Genomic DNA, 20,962 nt, shown 5'->3' with positions numbered 1-20,962 from the left:
CTAGAAAAGGAACGAACGGGATCAAATCCCACGACATTGCGTTGTTACCACAGCGCACGTGCATAGCTAAAGTAACTCCTGTTATGATCTGTATAACTAAACATAAAGCTAATAAAGAACCAAAATTTCATCAATAACTAATGTTTGAGGGTTGAGGAGAATCTATTACATAAGAATTTACCATTCTTAATAAGGGATAACTTTTTAAAATTCTCATTTTTTTCTTATTTATTAATTTATGTTTTTCATTTTATATAGTATATTATTACTGCTTTTATATATATTGGATATTTAATTTAATTATAACGACCTGATCGCTTTGCCTTTTTTTATATCTTTTTACTCTCAATTAGCGAAGCACTAATTTCTTTTAGCTTACTGCGAAGCAGCCATGCATGCACCCTCTTCGAGGACGCATGCAGCCAGCATGCAGAAAAATTGAGTAAAATAAAAAAAAGGTTTAATAATTTATTATATCTTTAAATTTTAATGCAATTATCTATTTTTTGGCCATAAAATATACATAATAACTAACCAGATTTATAGATAAAGAAAAATCGAGGTACTTTTTCGCTTTGCTTTTTTAGTTTTCTTCTTTTCTTTCGATCTATAAACTGTAATGTCAATACTTTTTTGTTGAGCCAACCTTACCTTTTTATATGAGAATATATTTATAACACATAACTTGGGTTAAGGTTAAACCTTAACTAGATTAAGTTTATGTTAAACCCGAGGATAGGATAAGGATACGGTAATGCTAATGGGTGTAATAATAAGGGATACAAGATTCGAACTTGCAACCTATAGGGTGTAAACCAATCGCTCTACCACTGAGCTAATCCCTTTCTTATTATATATTTCTTGTAGTATTTTGACATTCCTTTATTGACCTTGACCTTGCCCATGTATTTATGCCATGCAAGCAGAAGTAGTCCCTTACTTGTCCCTACTTGTCTTCTCCCCCCCCCCTCGCTGATCTGTGTAGTTCCTGTATGCCCTCCTTATTGAATGCTACCTCTTCACAATTGTCCTTGAATACCCCCCCCCCACCACCACTACCACTACCAGATTCAGATCCCCTCCATGCATGCATACCACCCTACGACTTTATGTAAAGTCTATTCTACTCGTAGAAGCGAGGGTTTAAACCTATATTACTTATAGAAGTGATATTTAGTTTTCTTTTCCCCCCCCCCCCTGCATGCAGCCTGCATGCAGGGTGCATGCAGGCCGGTTAAAAATAATTTGAAATTTTTAACCGGCCTGCTACGCCTTTTCTGTCCCTTTATTGCCCTTGACTTCCCCCCCCCTCCCCCCCCACTCCTAGCCAATATTATATTCCCTGCATGCAGCCTGCATGCCCACCCGGAGGCTAAGCAACCTACCCCCCCCCCCTTGTCCCTATTTCCTTTTCCCACCTCCCTCCCCTACCCCCCCAAGTGGGGGGGGGGAGGAGGCACTACTCTGGTATAGTATCCCCTCAGCCAAAGGGGGGGCGACCCTTCATGTAAGCAGGGGACATACACGCCTGCATACAGGCTCAGGTATATATTACCCAAGTAGCGTCCCTCTCTGAGAGAGAGGGATGCGTCTCCCCCCTCCCGGCTCCTAATAAATAAGAGGGGGGACGCTGGAATAAAAGGACTGCATGCAGGACAAGGAAAGGAAATCCATTTGGAATATATTTGTTTTTTTTTGCGGCCGGTCGGCGGCGGAGCCTCCTATATTATTGCAAAGTAGGGCCTTGTTTTGGCCTCCGTATAATATAGGAGGCTCCTTTTTTTGTATTCCGACATGATCCGAAGTATCCTGGTCCAAAGTATCCTGGTCACCATTCCTTTTCATACCTTTAAATATTCCTGGCACATCCAGGGAATAAAACTAGTCCCAGTTATTATCCTTTTAATAGCCCTCTCTTTTTTTTATTCAAAAAAAAAAAACTTCTCTCAACGCGGGGCTTTCAGCCCCGCGTTGAGAAGGCTGTTCGAGAGGGGTGGCGCCCCGGCTCCTCTCTCTTTCAGAGAGGTTTTTTTTGAAAAAAGAGAGAAGGGGGGGGGGGCCTCTTCTACGTTCATTTTCTACGAAAATGAATGAGAGAAGAGGGGGGCTGGGTACGCCGCAGCCATTGAGGTATTCACAGAAATCTTCTCATTATCTACCACCAAGGCCGTGGGGCTACTTCACTATAATTAATGCATGAATCTTCTTCACTATAATTAATGGTTGAATCTACTCCCCTACAGGGATTGATCATAAGGGTCTTAAAAGACCCTTATGGTTTACTTTGGTTTTTTGGGGTAAAAAAAAAAAGCATAGCTAGATTTAAAGAATGTAATTATAACTTAGTTATAAATGTACGAGTAAGGAATAAACGCACGAATCTGGGTAAAATATATTTAGAAAATATATATATTATTGTAGTTAAAAGTAGAAATCCAAATGTAACTTGGTTTATAAAATGGAAAGGAACTAATTGAGGCATTTTTTTATGATGATTTGTTTCTGTTAAAAAAAGCATAGCTAGTTTATGTTAAATACGGTGTATACCTCCGTTAAATGAAGGATGGCTATTCATCTAATCTATTAAGCAGTAGGTTTACTAAAACCTTTTCTTTTTTAATTTTTAAAAAAAAATCAAAAAAAAGCGGCCCATGGGGACCCCCCCCCCGGACTACCCCCTCTCATCTTCAATGAGAGGGGTGATTTTTGAGGGGGGGGCGGCTCCCCAAGGGTAGTCCGAAAAGGGCGGGGCGAGGCTGCTTGTTGGCACAGCAATAAAAATTAAATATGGAAATAAGCTATTTTCTTTCTTTTTGTAAAAAAAGAAAAGGGAGGGTGGCGCCTTTGTACAGCCCCACTCTCATATAGAATATCCATTTTTAAAATTAAACCGTGGGGCGGCGCACTTGCTTTGTTTAACTCAATGTTTTAGAGTGGTAGGTTTAATGTAATTTTAAATTAATAAAATGTACGAATTTATGCTCTTTTAACTAATTTTTGCGACCAAGGGCCGCTACTTCACCCCCCCCCCCAAGGGTCCCTCACGTAGACTAGCTACGACCGGGTCGGAGTTATTGGTGTGGAAAAAGCCTGCATTTATATTCAGCCTTTAAGGTGGGACCCTTCTGGAGCCGGCCGGGTGGGCGTGTGCATGCAGCGCGGACCTTTAGATATGATCCGCCTTTGTGCGAAGCGCCCCTCAATTGGGCCGGAGGTGGGGTCAAAGGGGGGGGGGTGAAATTAAATTATTTTAAGGTTACTACGAATGTAGATCTAAAGAGTCCTTTATATATGTACAAGTTAATATTACAAAAACTTGAGCCTGAACTAAAGCGATAACTATTTCTAGCCCTGAGAATGCGATAATGAAAGCTAAAGGTAATAAACCAAATAAAAAGAAAATAACACCAGATATCATTATTTTGTAAGTAAACCCTGAAAGAATACTTAGTAACATGTGACCAGATAAAATGTTGGCACTCAAACGAAGACCAAGTGAAACCGCACGTGCAATATAACTCACTGTTTCTATTAAACAAAGTAAAGGCAATAGAGCTAAAGGACAACCAGCAGGTACAAATAATGAGAAGAATTCGAATCCATGTTTTTTGAATCCAAGTATAGTAGCCCCTAAAACTATAGTAAAACTTATAGAAAATGTTAATATGAAATGAGAAGTTGAAGCGAAACTATAGGGAACCATTCCTATTAAATTGTTCACTAAAATAAATATGAATAATGCAAAGATAAATGGGAAATATATTTGTCCTTTACTTGCATTTATTTGGTTTACTACTATGTTATATATAGTGGCATAGATAGATTCTTGGCTTATCGATCAGTTATTCGATACTATTTTATTGTAATTTGTTGCTAAAATATTTAAAGTTAATGCTATTAGCATTCCCACAGTTAAATATAAACCTATATTAGTAATAGATAAATGTATATTTCCTAGAATAGGTGCATCAAAACTTAGTAAATTTCTGACTTCAAATTGATCTAAAGGGCTAGATATCTTTGTATAAAGGTTCATCATTTTTTTTATTAATAACCTTTTTTGGTTAAAAAAGCATAGCTAGATTTAAAGAATGTAATTATAACTTAGTTATAAATGTACGAGTAAGGAATAAACGCACGAATCTGGGTAAAATATATTTAGAAAATATATATATTATTGTAGTTAAAAGTAGAAATCCAAATGTAACTTGGTTTATAAAATGGAAAGGAACTAATTGAGGCATTTTTTTATGATGATTTGTTTCTGTTAAAAAAAAGCATAACTAGTTTATGTTAATGTTAAATACGTTACACTCCGGTAGGCATACCGCCATTAAATGATGGATTAAGACTTTTGATTCATCTAATCTATTAAGCAGTTCTAAAACCCTCCTCTACGTTTATTTCCCAGCGTCCCCCTGCGGAGCAGGGGAGACGCATCCTAGCGCGCGCTCCGCGCGCGCGGATGCTAGCAGGAAATAAATGAGAGAGGAGCCGGGGAGCTTGCTCATCCTCCGGATAAGAAATATTGAAATTATTGATTGTGTTATATAAAAATAAAGTTAAACAAAGTTAATTATTTGCTCGTCTTAATTCTTCTAGGATATCGTCTTTTCCCCTAACTATAAAGACCCTCCCCCCCGGCTCCGTCCAACTACGACCAAGGCTGCGTGTAGTAGTTGAATGAGAGGGGAGGGGGCCAGTTGTGGGTGCCTTTTCCCAGAGCCGGGGGGGGTCATGCTAGCCCCTCTTTCGGGTCATGGCCATAGGGAAAGAAGGGTCTTTGATACCCAAGTCTCTCAACGTTGCTGCAAAGCGGGCCTTATTTATTCGAATTTGCAAATCCCATCTGAGCTACCCCCCCCCCCAATACTTTGAAGCTCACTTTTTTCTATTTTAGCTACACGTACTTCTGCTCTTTCAATACCCACTTCAATTTCTGTGTTAAGTAGTGATATTATTGCGTCTATTCGTGCTATTCTTTTAGTTTCTTCTACAATATGAGGTAAATCTTTATCCATTACATTGGCGGAGACTACCCTATTATATTATTACAGCCTGTTATAACATTCTTAACTACATCAGGATATCGGAATATACATCTAAACCCCATCACCACCCCCGCCTTGGTCACGAAGTTGTGCATGCAGACAGGTCATAGTATCAGGTATAAAAATATAATCAAATATAATACACATAAATTCCACAGCCGAGGGGTGTTTATCTTACCCTGAGGCCTCATCCCGCACTCCGCTTATTTTTTTTCAGGGAGGCTATCAAACATGTAAAATCAATAAGGTAATAATGTTCCTTTAATCAGACCCAATCCTGAGCCAAATTAACCCTCTCCACGAAGGTGCCCTACTCGCGTTGGAAGTGGGGTAAAGATATTCATATGAAAAAAAATATTGTTTGGCCACTTCGCAGGGTGCAGCCTTTGTAAAATTAATAACCCCCTGATCTGCTTAGCATGCAGTCTGCATGCGTCCACCTTCGGAGAAGAGGGTCCTTGCAGTACTTTTCCTATTAACAACCCTCCCCTCTCACGCCTCCAACTACGACCAAGGCTGCCTGTAGTAGTTGGTGAGAGGGAGGGGCCCTTCGTTAAGCAGCAGGGGACCCTACTGGGACAGGTACAGCCTAGGTTTTGGCACCCGGGCTAACGAAGTTGTGCAGAGACAGGGCTGCATGCAGCACATCCTTCGGATAGTCCTCCCCCCAAATAAAGCCCTCCTCTCCGTCCAACTTACTACGCAAGTAGTAAGTTGGATGAAGGGGGAGGGGGGGGGGTTGGGGGGAGCCACCGCTTGGCTGCCCGGAAGAGGGCATGCACGCAGGGGGGGATTTTTTTGTTGCTATGCAACCAGGTCGAGAACAAGAAGCTGCCTCAATTAGGGAAATTTGGTTTAATATTTTCTATTATTTTTATAGAAAGTTGAAGAACTAAGGGATCTACCAGCTCCCTTGGGTAGACTCCTCCTGTGCATGGCTACCGGGAAAGGGCTGCATTTATATTCAGACCTGGTCGCATGCTTGCTCCAAGGAGCCGACCGCACCCCCCCCCCCCTTTCCCCAAGCACTCCCCAGCTTGCAGTCCCAAATACCCCCCTCTATAAACCCACCACTCAATCCTACTACTAGCGTAGTACGGATGGAGTGGGGGGGGCGAGAGGGGGGGGAGGGCGGGGGGGCGAGGACATGCAGTCCCAACCTCCGGAGGTTGTGCTTCAAGGAAGCAGTCACGGAGGCTCACGGCCACAGGCGGTCACGGCCACTGGCAGTGTAGTTTTTAGCCATCGATGTGCAGTTTAATAGAAAAAGAAAACTTATAGTCCCATCCTTTGCAGTTCTTATGTAAAAACTACCTTCACCTCCTACGCCCTACCTCCCTACCCACCCCTCCCACCCACATCTTTGCAGCATGCAGTACCTTCTTCCCTATGAAATAGGGCAAGTAGGATAATGCGGCCTTGGTCATGGGAGGAGGCTCCTCCCTCCGCGACACGCTAGCTAGTGGAGGAGGGCTAAGGTGAGGGCTAAGGTGGGAGGGTATAAACACACAAATCATAGATGAAATTCATCATCAGTCTTTGGTTTAGGTTTAATGTTATTTAAAAAGGCAAGCAATCCCAGCGCATGCTGTGCTGCGAAGCGCCCAATTGCCAATTACCAATTCCCAATTCCCTGGTTTAATTGCAAAGGATAAAGCCTGGCAAGAACAGAAGAGAAATATTAGTTGGAACACCCTTGTTGTCAAATGCTACAAGAATACGCCTTGGTCGTACAAAGAATATGAATGCAAAGACTAATGGAAGCAACACTGTTCAACAGAACTGCATTAATTGATCGAAACGAATTCATGGGAAGGTGGCACGTACTCATACTATCCGAAGATAATGATACATGTTTTAAATCCTAATAAAAGACCATAAATAAGCCCTTCTAGAATGGGATTACCTATAGAAGTGAATAATGAAAATGGTAACAAATAACCCCCCCCCCCCAAGGCTTGCCCCCCCACTCCATCCGTACTACGCGAGTAGTAGGATTGAGTGGTGGGGAATAGTATAGATCTTAAAATTGAAATTAGCACAATACTTGCATATTCTGCCAAGAAAAAGAAAACAAACACGGCTGCCTTCTTTAAGAAGTTTAACAGAAAAGAAATTGTAATCCAAATTATATAAAAAAGAATAATTAAAAGCGTCCCCTCTCTCGAAGAGAGAGAGGGGATGCAGCCCCCCCCTCATGGGACCCCCCCCCCGGACTACCCCCTCTCATCTTCAATGAGAGGGGTGATTTTTGAGGGGGGGCGGCTCCCAAGACCTCTCTCAATAAAATTGAGAGAGGGTAATTCGGGGGCCGCTAGGGCTCCGCCCAGCTCCTGAAAGGAGAGATGCAGCCCCCTGGAAGGGGGCCGCTATGATCCCAATAGTAATAGAGACGTATAAGAACAATCAGACTATGTCGACAAAATGTCAGTAAAGTATTGCTGACTCCAAACCTAGGTGATGTGAATCAGTAGAGTGGTAAGAGTAAACTCTTCAGAAGCATACTGCTATGAAGGCAGTACCAATCATATCATGCAGCCCATGATATCAAAACCTTGAACTGATTGACTAAATACACCTAAAAGATACAGTTTTCCCATTATTTGTTTTGTCGAGGAGTTGATAGTATAATCCAATCTTCTCCCTGTAAAGTAATCCAATTTCCGGTATCAAGATGCTTTTTAAGGATTTTCAGCCTATATTAAATTGCTCTTTAGCCGCGTTTAGAGAAGGAAAGATTAATTATTTACCCTTTATCACTATATAAGCCCTCCTCTCCGTCCACTTACGGAGTAAGTGGATGGAGAGGAGGGGCGGCCCCCTCTCTCTCTCCCCGGCTCCCGGCTCCCTTAATTTCCTTATCCCTCCTTGGTCGGGGTGGGAGAGGGGCTAGGGAATGAATGAGAGGAGAGGGGGGGTAGAGGAGGTTCCCGCCCGGCTCCATACCCATAACATAAAGCGGGTGGGGCCCCGGCTACGTCCAACTACGACCAAGGCTGCGTGTAGTAGTTGGAGCGTGAGAGGGGAGCCGGGGCGTAGGAACTCATTTTGGCCCTTTATTCTTATCAGTAAAGATAAATTTCTGTTTTCAAGGTCTTTCTTCTTTAATGTATATATTTAGATTGGCTAAAGGAACACCCAACTCATTAGCTCCTTCAGTATAAGAAGAAAATTCATGTACAAGAGATCCTTCTAGATTATAAACAAATAAGTCTTTATTGCTACCTTTATATTTTGGCTGTATAACTAAGGAAGTATCTATATCCTCAGCTATACTTCCTTCAAATAACCTTTTCTTTTTTAATTTTTAAAAAAAAATCAAAAAAGCGGCCCATGGGGACCCCCCCCCCCGGACTACCCCCTCTCATCTTCAATGAGAGGGGTGATTTTTGAGGGGGGGCGGCTCCCCAAGGGTAGTCCGAAAAGGGCGGGCCCCTCCTCTCCGTTTATTTCCAGCAAGCGTCGCGCGCGCGTAGCGCGCGCGATGCATCCCCCCCCGGGAGGGGGGGACGCTGGGAATAAATGGAGAGGAGCCGGGGCCGGTATCTTTAAAAACATACAGATTTCTCCATATTTTATCCCTATCTAGATATTTTCTTAAAACCTCACCATTTATACCTATTTTTCTTACATCTATAAGATAAGCGGAGGGCCGCACAGCGGCCCTCTGCAGGGGGCGCTGCCCCCCCCCCCCCCCACTATCAAAACCCCCGGCTCCCCCTCTCTTAATATGTTTTTAATAACCCTCCTTTCCGTTTATTTCCCAGCAAAGCGTCGCGCGTGCGTAGCGCGCGCGATGCATCCCCCCCCCCCCTCCTCTGATTTATTAGGAGCCGGGAGCCGGGGGGGGACGCTGGGAAATAAATGAGAAAGGAGGGGCTGCTTCGGAGGCGAATAAAATAAAAATAATAGATTAAAAAATATGAGAGAAGGGGGAGCCGGGGGCCCGTGCTAAAAGTCTTAAGTCTTTCTCATAAACATAGACAGGTCGTTCGACCAAGGGCTGGATGTCCTCTTTGATTTCTTAACTCTTTCATTTTGAGTTTATTTACTTCCGTATGTTTTAACCCTTTATTAGTAGCAGTATTATTAGTAAGATTATAAAGAGTTTCTTGATAAATAACGACCGCTCGAAATTAATTTTGCGGGCGGCGCCCAGATTTTTTCGACCAAGCCTGCCGGTTTATCGAATATATCTAAATTGGCAGAAACCGCAACAAAGATTATAAAACTTGCTTCGGAGCCATGCGGAGCCAGGAGCCGGGAAATTATCGACCAAGGCTCCATACTTTTATAAGCCCTCCTCTCTCGTTTATTTTCGCCTTGGTCAAAAAGAATTGAGAGAGGAGGAGCCGGGGCCATTTTGTAAAATAATGTTCGAATGAAAACCATGTGTATGTTCATAATATCTTCTGTGAATTTTTATAGCACTCGGCCGGCTCCAATATACATATCACCAGTAACTAAACATTTAAACCCATATAACCCTGTGTGATTCGGATAATCCATTATGATCTGGCTACGTGTTTCTTTTAAATGTAGGTTTTCATACACTTTTATCGGTTTAACTATGTCTAAATCTGGGTTTATTTCTTGTCGTAGATAAAACTTCTTCCTTATCTCCATCTTCAGCGTCCCCCCCCCCCCGGTTGCGAAGCTACCGGGGGGGGGAGATGCATCCTAGCGCGCGCGTAGCGCGCGCGGAGGCTATTAGTTTAGGTTTAATTGAATTTAAACCAGGGTTTTTTTTTTGCAAAGGACAAACCCGGGAAGAAAAGAAGAGAAACATTAGTTGGGACAGCATCAAAGGCAACAATAACACATAATACTAGGAATATAAAAGCAAAAACGAGAGGAAGCAACACAGTTCAACAAAATGTCATGAGTTGATCAAATCTTATACGGGGGAAGCTGGCACGTACTCATATAAATCCAAAGATAATGATACAGGTTTTAAATCCTAATGAAAGACCAGAAATAAGCCCTTCTATAATCGGACTATTAATATAGCCTATTAATGAATGGAAAGGAAGTAAATAGCCTCCTAGGAATAAGATACTAGTTAAAATAGATATAAGTACAATACTAGCATATTCAGCCAAGAAAAAGAACACGAAAATCGCTGCTGAGTGCTCGGTCATAAACCCTGAGACTAACTCCGACTCCGAATAGAATATAATTATGTATTGAAATAACCCCCCCCCCATTTTTTTATTATAATCTAGGTAATGTGTTGATTTTTTTTGTTTTTTGAATCTTTCAAGCTTTTTTAACAAAGCTTGTTCTGTATGTTTGTAACCTAACATACTTGTAGCTATTCTCTTGAAATTATATAAATCTTGAAAATTAGATCTTCCAATATATTCGGTCTCTAAATCAGTCAGCTGTTTACCGTTAACAACCATATTACTCTCAAAATAAAACTCATATACGTAGAATATGAAATTAATTAAACCTCCCTATTTAACTTTGCAATTCCTCTGCAGCGCCCCATTTGACTTGTTACCCACAACGTGCTCCAGCAGTGGCATATACAAATCTTTGGAGCTACCAATGTATTGCTTATTATTAATAACATTAATAACTCCATAAATTACAGACTTGTTTTTAGTAAACTACGATGAGATGTTATAGAATCTAGGTTGTCTAATTTTATACCGTTTTGTTCCATTAATTTTTTCGGTTTTATTCTTAGGTGGTAAGGTTGAGTATTTTCTTACCCCCCCCCCCCCTGATTTATTAGGCCGGCTCCCCCCGGCTCCCCCCTTTTCGGACTACCCTTGGGGACCCCCCCCCCCCCCTGCATGCAGGGGGGGGGGTCCCCATGGGCCGCTTTTTTGATTTTTTTTTTAAAAAATTAAAAAAGAAAAGTTTATAGAGCCCTCCCTACTCCAACAGCAACACGTGTTGTAGGAGGAGGAGGGAGGCCCGAATGGGAGGTAACTCCTTTACCCCCCCCTATATGACCCACCCTCCCCGGCTCCGTCTAACTACTACTTAAATTTAACCCCTCCAGCGGAGCCGGCAGCGTCCCTCTCCCCCGCCTCCCCCCTCCTACTACTCACGTAGTACGGATGGGGAGCCGGGGGGTAAAGAGGGAGAGGAGATGCAGCCGCTCTTCCCCCCCCCCTCTCAAAGAGAGAGTGGGGGGGGGGGGAAGAGCCGGCAGCGTCCGCGCGCGGCGCGCGCGAGATGCAGCCTTCCTCACCCCCCCCCGTACCCCCCCCACACCACGTGTGTGGGGGGGGGAATCGGGGTGAGGAAGGCAGCTCTTTATATTTTTTTAATAATAAAATAAAAATAATAATTGCAAGGTAAAAACAAAATATGATGTAGGGGCCGGCTCCGCCCACTCGTTGGCGGAGCCATGCAAGCGGCCCAGCACCTTGGTCGGTCGGGAGCCGTGTAGTAGTTGGAGCCGGGGAGGGGGGCGTAGAACAAACCCCCATCAAATTAATATGATCTATAAGTTTTTGGGAATTATCCATGAACAAAGACGGTTTTAACGAGTTATGCAATTCAATTAAAAATTTGGGCAAGTTTTTGTTTTTTCAAAAATATGTTTGGATGTTAAATCCAGTTAAAAGGTTTACTTTTTGTGCAAGTCTATTATTACAATAAATTTGTGAAATAAGTATAGATAACTCAGTTTTGGTTCAGCTATACACATGATTTGTTAAAGTATTTATTACATAATTCCCCTGCTTACGAAGTATGCTGCGCTTTATAATACCTTTTCATTTTTAATTTTTAAAAAAAAAATAAAAATGAAAAGGGCGGGGCCGACTTTCCTCTATATACTAGATGATTAACTATACGAGAACTTCTATTATCGTAATAAAAGAATGTTGTATTAGAATCTACTTTCATTTGATAAAGTACTACAATAAAGACAGGCCTCCGGCCAGCAGCCATATCATCTGCTAATTGAACCTGTTTTTTGTTTGTATAATAGATAGCTAACATTTGGCCAGTAGATAGACTCGAAAAGTTGTTTTTCATTTTAATTTTATATAATTTTACTCTTTGATAATAATGTGAGGCTCCACCTGCAGTTTTCTGGTGTATTCTTTTGGTATTTAAGCCCGTATGTGTTGCACGATACACCACATATAATTTGTACTTTCACATGATGTATCTTTCAAAACATACCTTTGACGAGTATCAAAATGAAACTAAGCTCCTACTAAGCTCATAATGACACTAAAAACCTATTTAAATCAAAATTTTATTTAAACTTAAGGAAGTATAATTAAGGATTATAAATTACATTTTTTTAAGATACCCCTATAATTCCCCCCCCCCCTCTCCTATCTTTTTTAATAATAAAAAAAGACCTCTCTCAATAAAATTGAGAGAGGGTAGTTCGAGGAGAGGGGGGCCGAGGAATATTATTAAGGGTTTCTTAGTTATATATTTTAAGAAAATGATAAATATACTATAAAATTTCATATCTACATATATTACTTTGGGCAGGGTGGAGCCCTGAAAATTTAATTTAATCTAAATTTAATTACCGGGCCTGCGGAGCCCCCCCCCCCACCCATCAATATAAAATGGGCTGGGCGGAGCCCTGACCCGACCCTTTTATGGGGAGGCTCCGGAGCCCCCCCCCAATTTTGCTAAAAAAAAATGCATTTTGACCTTCCCTCTTTTTTTTAAGGCCCGGCTCCCCCCCCCCGTTTATTTCAGAGAAATAAATGAGAGGGGAGCCTGCATGCAGCCGGGGGGGGTAAGCGGCCTTGCCCTAGATTTAACTTTTAGATAAACCCTATGCTTTGGAAGAACTACAACCTGAGGAGGTGGGGAGTGAATATCAATAATAAACAACAGTAAAATGCTTAAACTAAACCTGCCCGCAGGGGGGGGTGAAATATATTTTTATGAGAAATATGGCCCGCAGGGCCAATACATATATTATATTGTGGACTATATCATATTTAATCTTAGTTAAGATGATGAGTAACATCTTAAACCAAGTTCTACGATCACGTGTAGTCTCTGAGGATCCTACTTATTTTTAAATATATACTTACCTTAAAAAGCCCTCTCTTTTTAATAAAAAGAGAGGGGGGGGGGGGCGGCCCCCGCTCCTCTCTCTCATTTTTTTTATGCTAGGGCGCAGCCCCATGCGAAGCTAGTGGCTAAAAAAAAATAATTTTCTACGAAAATGGAGCCGTGAGAGGGGAGCCAGGCTGTTTTTTGATTACGATTAATATAATTAGAAATTACTTGTATACGAATATTTAAAGCTGCGGCTGCTTCATGTATAGAAATATAAGAAGTAGTAATATTAGGTGTTACGTCAGTAACTTGAATTTATTTACGTTGAGATAAATTATAGGTATTTGTTTTCCCTTTCATTGCTGCACTTTGTTTTGCCTTTGTAGCCTCGCTATGTTTACGACCGACATTGGCTGCAAGCAATTTTGCTTTATGTTCCCGGCTCCGATATTTGGATTCCCAGCTTTGCTATCCTCATCTTAGCGTCGCGCGCGCGTAGCGCGCGCGATGCATCCCCCCCCCCTCCTCTGATTTATTAGGAGCCGGGAGCCGGGGGGGACGCTAGATTTTCTTCAGTATGTTAATACCCAAGGATTGATCCTGCTACCTTTAAGATGTTATAAGTGGGTTTTAATAGTTTAAAGTAATAATTTTCCCTTTCAATACATTTCTCTGGTTCACAATATTCCAAAATTTCGCCTTGGTCGACAAAAATTAGCTGGGCGGAGCCCCCCCCCGAACCGTATTTTAAGACCCTCCTCTTATTTATTAGGCCGGCTCCGTCCATTTTGTACCCCCCTCCACCACACCACGTGTGTGGGGGGGGGGGAAAAGCGAAAATGGAGCCTAAAAAAAATAAAAATTTATTTTTTTTTTTAAGTGGGCTTCGCCTGGTGAGAGAGGAGCCGGGGGCGAGCACGACAGATATACATGTATTCACAGCGCTTTAAGTGATTTTGAGAAAAATATTGAGAAAGTCTTCTACACAAATCTACCGAAGAGCCCAAATACTGTTTTCCATTTATCAAATTTGTTCAGAGGTAAATTCCTGATTTTACATTGTTTTCCTGTAAGATCTGCTTCTTCTGAAGCTTAGCTTTTTCATAAACCACGCGCGGCTTTGCCGCGACTGGAGTTATATTCGTATTAGATAATTGGCAATTATTTTTGTTCATTTTAAATATATAAATCTTCTAATTTTTCCTTAAAAGTTAGGCGTAACAATAACTAAATACCTAAATGGCTAAATAAGCAAAAGGTAGGAGTTATTCACTATTAGTGAAGTTTTTTAAACAAAGATGGAATGGGCTACTTTATGGCAGAGGATAGACCTTTCTATATAAATTTATACTTGGTAAATATCGTAGTCCATGAAACCCAAACCTATCGAGTTTTGAATAAAAAAGACTTTAATTATAATAATAAAATGTATTTTTCTTGTGGATATATCCAAAAATTTGACTTTTTGGAGCCGGCACAAGGAACGTAAATCTTTTTTCCATCCTTGGTCGAAAGTTTTTATTGTTAAATTTTGGTTTCCTGCTGATTCGATATAACTAGTAAGACTGTCACATTTAAGAGAAATAGGTTTATCCCTCCCTTCTTTTTCTCTCAAAGTCCCTACTAGCGTAAAACCATCCCAGCATATAGTGATCTTTAATGAGGCCAAATCAAGAGTAAGTGCATAAAAAGATAATAAAATTTATATTTTTATCAGTCAATTTGCATAACGGAATGATTTTCGTTCAGCCTCAGCTAAGTCCATAGGAGCTCGATTAGTTTCTGCTAAGGCTCCTATAAAGAATATTATAAATATAGGAAATAAAGGTAGAATAAACCAAATACATTTTTGAGCTTCTACAATTACAGTTAAGCTTAAACTACCTGTAAACATAATAACAATTAACAAAGCAGAACTTAAAATTAACTCATAACTAATTAATTGAGCTGTACTTCTTAACGACCCTAAAAAAGAATATTTAGAGTTAGCTGCTCCAGTGATGTTATCGTAAAAGCTCTTTATCTTTTACTTCCATCTCTCACGAGATGGCTCAGACTATGTTTTAGTCTTGTTTTATATTAATCTTTTTCATTATAAAGTGAAGGGTGGGCGGAGCCCCCCATGACATACGAGTCTTACTTCACTAAATATACAAAAAATAATGGGCGGGCGGAGCCCCATGTGACAAAGTTTCCTAGTATATCCCATGTTTACTACCTATTTACTTTTTTCCTCAGAATGTTGAGAACTAAAAAGTGCGGGGGTTTCAACGACCTGGTCGCTAGCTTCGCAGCAGGTTGCATGTTGAACCCCCCCCCCCCGATCGTAATCCTTTGTATACTATAGAAGAATCGAGATGTTTATTCAGCACACTAGAGTGAATACCGAGAACACATAGAGCTTCTCGTTTAGTTTTAAATGGTTGATTAGGAATTAAAGTCAACCCACCATTCTCCTCTACTTTGTAGACCCAGATCTCAGAACGAGCCTAATCAGCATTATTGGGTTTTTTTAAGTTCACTTTTTATATCTGAATTTATCTCTTTTCTGAAGAAATACACCTCCCCGACCAAGGAGGGAGCCGGGAGCCGGGGGCATGGATGAGTTTTATTTTGAGTAGTAGCTTTAAATTTTTTCAAATACATATCTCCCTTTATAAGTCCTCCTCTCTCTCATTTCCTATGGAAATGAGAGAGAGGAGGAGCGGCGCCCTCCTCTCTCATTCACTTACGGAGTAAGGGGATGAGAGAGGAGGGGGCCTCTTCTACGTTCATTTCCCAGCGTCCCCCCCCCTCTTCCGAAGGAGGGGGGGATGCATCGCGCGCGCTACGCGCGCGCGACGCTTTGCTGGGTAATGAATGAGAGGAGAGGGGAGGGGAGGGGCCTTTTATTTTTAATTTGTGGCTAGGGCTCCACCCAGCTCCTTCCCCCCCCTTTTTGGTAGGGCGGAGCCCAGCGCCCCCCCCCCCACAGTAAAAAAAAATCAAAAGAAAAGGGAGCCGGGGGGGGTTGACTTGGTTACGTTTAAGATAATTACAAATAGCTTGAATACGAATATTTAAAGCTGTAGCTGCTGCAGTAATGGAATCATAATTAACAGTAGTATTTGTTTCTTTATCTATAACTTTAACTTTTATACTACTAAGCATAGAAAGTGAAATAAGAGCCTTTGTTTCTTCCGAAAGCGTCCCCTCTCCGCCCCCCCGGCTCCCCCTCCTACTACTCACGTAGTACGGATGGGGAGCCGGGGGGGGGTAAAGAGGGAGAGGGGATGCAGCCCCCCCTCTCTCTACGAGAGAGGGGGCCGCTTATTATTAAGCTTTGCTATTCGCATCTTAGCCAGAGTTTCTTTAGAGTGCTTATTACCTGACATTGGGGGCAGCCGGATCTTTACTGATGTTATATTCGGAATTTAATAAAGAAAAATAGAATTTTTCTTCTTTTAATAGCCCTCCTCTCTCTCATTTTGTTTTATGCTAGGGCGCAGCCCCATGCAAAGCTAGCGGCAAAAAAACCTCTCTACGCGCTGAAAGCGCGTTGAGGGTTGTTAGAGAGAGGAGGCCCCCCCCTCTTCTAGTTCATTTCCAGCAAAGCGTCGCGCGCGCGTAGCGCGCGCGATGCATCCCCCCCCCCCTCCTCTGATTTATTAGGAGCCGGGAGCCGGGGGGGGGGGACGCAGGGAAATGAATGAGAGGAGAGGGCCCGCTCCCCGCTCCCCCGTCCACTTTATACGAAAGTGGATGGGGAGCGGGGGCATTGGATATAATATAGTAAAGCTATATCTTTACTATGTAATGCGATAGAAAAATGCAGGTGGACTGATAAACCTATCTTATGTTTTTTACTTTTAACGATAAAAACTACGAATGTTGATTCAGCATCAGAAAACCCGGTCACTAATTCCCTCTCTTTTTTTTAGATAAAAAAAGAGAGAGGGCCGGGTTAAGTTTTTGTTTATTATCTAATAGTATTTGAAGTTTATCGGTATCTATATTATAATAATGTTTTTCTGTATTATAATTTTCATCTGAGTTATCCTAGCCCCCCCCCCTCTGGCCCACCCCGACCAAGGCGGGGGTAGGGTTTAGTTCCGCTGTAAAGCTGCACCGAAGTAGTAGAAAAGGCTCTAATTTCAATATCATTTATAGATGGAAGGGGACAAGTAATGGAAGAAAGATATTTATTAAATAATATTGGTCTTTTCATTTCTTTATTAATATTAGTAGTAGAACTTAACCAAACACGTCTATGTATAGATTCTTCATTATGGCCTCATGATCCTCTTCATAATAATTCACACTACTTGGATATATTCCACAATTTGCAGTCTTGTTATAGTAAAAGCTCTTTATCTTTTACTTCCATCTCTCACGAGATGGCTCAGACTATGTCTTGGTCTTGTCCTAATACAACTTTTAGATCCTCACTCTTTTAATAATTCAGATCTTTTCTCCTTATCTAAGCAATGAAAGCAAGTAGCTAAAATTAAGTCACGATAAAAAGGTATTACAGGAGCCTCTCTATCTTTGTAAAGCGTCCCCCTGCTCTGCAGGGGGATGCAGCCCTCTCTCTCTAGAAGAGAGAGAGAGGGCCGCTCTCTTATATATACGGCATGTAAAGCTTTTAAATCTTCAGAACTTAATAATTCTGTATTATTATTTTGAGGTAAATTTGAATCGTTATTAGCATTACCTTTGGATATAGTACTGCAAGCCGAAGTAGTAGAAAAGGATTGTTTTCTATGTTCAAACATTTTGGCTTGTACATGAAGAGACATTCAAACACTACTACGTATATGTGTCTGTGAAAATATAATGTTTTTGTTTGTATATTGTAAATTTGTCTTAATATCATACGGCGGAGCCTTAAAAAATAAATTTTTATTTTTTTTTTGTTACGCGGAGCCAACCGCGTGCATGTATTTTTATCTAAAATACCTCTCTACGCGCTGAAAGCGCGTTGAGAGGGCAGGCCGGGGCCGGCCGGGGGTAACAAGAACAAATAAACATATATAATCACAGTCTGGGATAATTACTCCTATAGATAAAAATAAGAAACAAAGTCAGGCCATTAATAATCGTATAGTTGTTTTATTTAAAATTATGAAATTTGATAAAGTGAAGTATAAAGCAAGACCCCGGGTACTCGTGGTAGAATTATTGTCTTTCTTAACTCATCTACTAGTCGTTGAACGTACATATTTAAAACCTTTTCTTTTTTATTTTAAAAAAAAAAATCAAAAAAGCGGCCCATGGGGACCCCCCCCCCCCCCAGGGGCCAGGGGCCAGGGGCCAGGGGCCAGGGGCCAGGGGCCAGGGGGGGGGCTCCCCAAGGGTAGTCCGAAAAGGGGGCGCCCTAGAGGACCTCATTGTAAGGTACACTCTTATACACCTTATAATTACAAGGTATATGACCGGGTCGAAAATTAAATGATGTTTCGCTTCAAGTTGACTTAACACAAGTCTTTCTTGAAATTCACCCGGTTTATTCCCAACTATTCACATAATTGGAGGACTAATGCAAATTTAAGAAAAACTTATAATTATAACGTAACAGCTCTTTTATCTCCATTTATTTAATTATTTATATATTAGCCCTAGATGAGACCTTTTAGATATCAGATGTAATTTATTTTTACCCCCCCCCCCCCCCGGCTCCCCCCCTGCTTTGCTGGTCCACTTACGTAGTAAGTGGATGAGTGGGAGCCGGGGGGGGTGGAGTGCCACACACTTGGTGAGGGGGTGGAACACGAAGAGCCTCTCGTTTAGTCTTAAAAGGTTGATTAGGAATTAACGCCAACTCCCCTTTATTATCTACTTTGTACACCCAGATTTCCGTACGATTCATATTAGCTTTAGTAGAATTTTTCAAAAGCGCCCCCCCTGCAAAGCAGGGGGGATGCAGCCCTCTCTCTAGAAATCCCCCTCTCCTTATCTTTTTTTGCCCTATCGGGCGCCCCAAGGGGGGGGAGAAAAAAAAAAAGGAGAGGGCCGCTCATTTCTTATATCTGAAGTTATCTCTTTTCTAAAAAAGTACATCTACCCGATCCCCCCCTACGGGGGGGGCGGAGCCGGCCGGGGGGCATGGGTGAGTCTTATTTTGAGTAGTAGCTTTTCCTGTGTTTAAGTGTAGACTAATAGTTCTGTAATTAATGTTAAATATTTAGCGGCATCTAATAAACTAGGAAAAGGTTCAGCATTAATTAATTTGAGACGACCGGTCGCTGCATCATTAGCTCAAACTTTTATTTTGTTACCTAGCTCCAGTGAAGAAGAGAGTTTAAGAAGAGCCTCTCTCTTTTTAGCTTCAAGCTTTCTAGTATATAGATATATTCCTTTAACTCCTTCTGCTTTATCTGTATTCAGAAAATAATTAAGAACATCTTTACTAATACCTATATAATACGCTGCTTGAGTTTTGGAAGGATAAGAGCTAGCCTCTAACAATTCTAAAGCCCCGGATCCCCCCCCCTGCTTTGCTGGTCCACTTACGTAGTAAGTGGATGGGGAGGGGAGGGGCCTTATGGCATTTTATACCCAAACCTTTACAGCTACATCATTTTAAAAATTTAATCCAACTGAGGCACTTTTAGTTAAATTATATGTTAATTATAAATCTGTTATTAGGCTTGAATAATATAACTTTCCTCTAAATGGCACATTGGTATCCTTAAGTGTAGTTAGTGTAACTCAAGCAATTTTCTCCGACCGGGTCGAACAAGCTTCCGCTAAGGTGTCATATTAACGTAAGATTCATTAATGCTATTACTTTCCATCTCATACACATAGACAGACGTTCGATGTCATTTTTTTTTAGATTCTGCAGAAGAAGGTTTAAGCATATCCAGTTTGCTTTTTAAGCTTGTATAAATCCCTCTCTTTTTTTTTTTTGATAAAAAAAAAAGAGAGGGCCGCAGTTTCGGAAAAAGAAGAAGAAAAAGTAGTATTAAATTAGGGAAGATAAGTTTGGAGATAGTGATTTTCTCTTCCTCCTTGTTCCTCAGGTAAGCATATATCTATAACAGACAGATTAAAGTGTTCTCTCCGTAGGGTTCTACTCGTTTAAAAAACACCACACCTCCGGTGAGGAATTTGCTTCTGCTGTCTGCTTTAAGGTGATTAATTACTCTTATTTTAAGCAGAGTAGTTCTTCCTATATAATAAATTAAAGGGTCATGTTTATAATCAACAAGGTAAATACAACCTTTAGACCCCCCCCCCACTTTTTTTAAAATTTAAGATATTTTTCATTATCTAAGCAATGAAAACAAGTAGCTAAAATTTGACTACGGTCAAAAGGCTTCACAGGTGCCTCTCTATCTTTATATAGCGTCCGCCCTCCCCCGGAGGGCGGATGCAGCGGGCGCGCGTAGCGCGCCCGCCGCTCCTTTATGTGCACCCCCGAAGGGGTGTAAAACTTTTAGCTCCTCACGATTTAAGGATTCGAGATTTTTATTAGGAAAATAAAAATCAGATAAGCTACCCTGTTCTTGACCTGTGTCGGACACTGCCGAATCGTCCTATGGATAAATTTTAGGTGTAGTAGAAGACTTGGCGTTAGTAGAATAAAATCTAACTTTTCTAATATCAGTATAAGAAAATCCTTGTTGATTTCTTATTCAGTTGGATGCTAAAAGCATCTCTTTCTTTTTAGACCGTTTTGAAGAGGACGTGCTCTAGCCTTAACCTAAGTACAACTAATTTGTTAGTTTATCAGTCATCTAAGATAATAATTGATATAAATAAAGATAATAAAAAACCATAACAATAATATTTGTATTTGTTCATGATTAAATAAAGAGATGTGTTTGAACACAAACACATATAATACTACTAAATGGCTGACGATAAGATATATCGCTTTGAGTTTATTTATAAGTTTTTCTTGAACTACTTCTAGTTCATTA

The 20,962-nt window shown here is 41.1% G+C and overlaps 1 protein-coding gene across 1 annotated transcript; it reads right to left on the bottom strand.

Annotated features, from left to right (window-relative positions):
* Nucleotides 1–20,377: 20,377 nt before the first annotated feature.
* Nucleotides 20,378–20,575, bottom strand: H6S33_008834 (uncharacterized protein; the record flags this gene model as incomplete). The annotated part of the gene is made up of 1 exon (XM_044840264.1): nt 20,378–20,575. A coding segment is annotated over one exon (198 nt), but the record flags the coding sequence as incomplete, so codon positions are not given.
* Between the last annotated feature and the right edge of the window lie 387 nt (nt 20,576–20,962).

Source organism: Morchella sextelata, assembly GCF_020137385.1.
Source record: "Morchella sextelata strain SCLS chromosome Unknown scls_29, whole genome shotgun sequence".
Taxonomy (NCBI): domain Eukaryota; kingdom Fungi; phylum Ascomycota; class Pezizomycetes; order Pezizales; family Morchellaceae; genus Morchella; species Morchella sextelata.
This window is presented reverse-complemented; position numbering and strand designations above follow the sequence as displayed.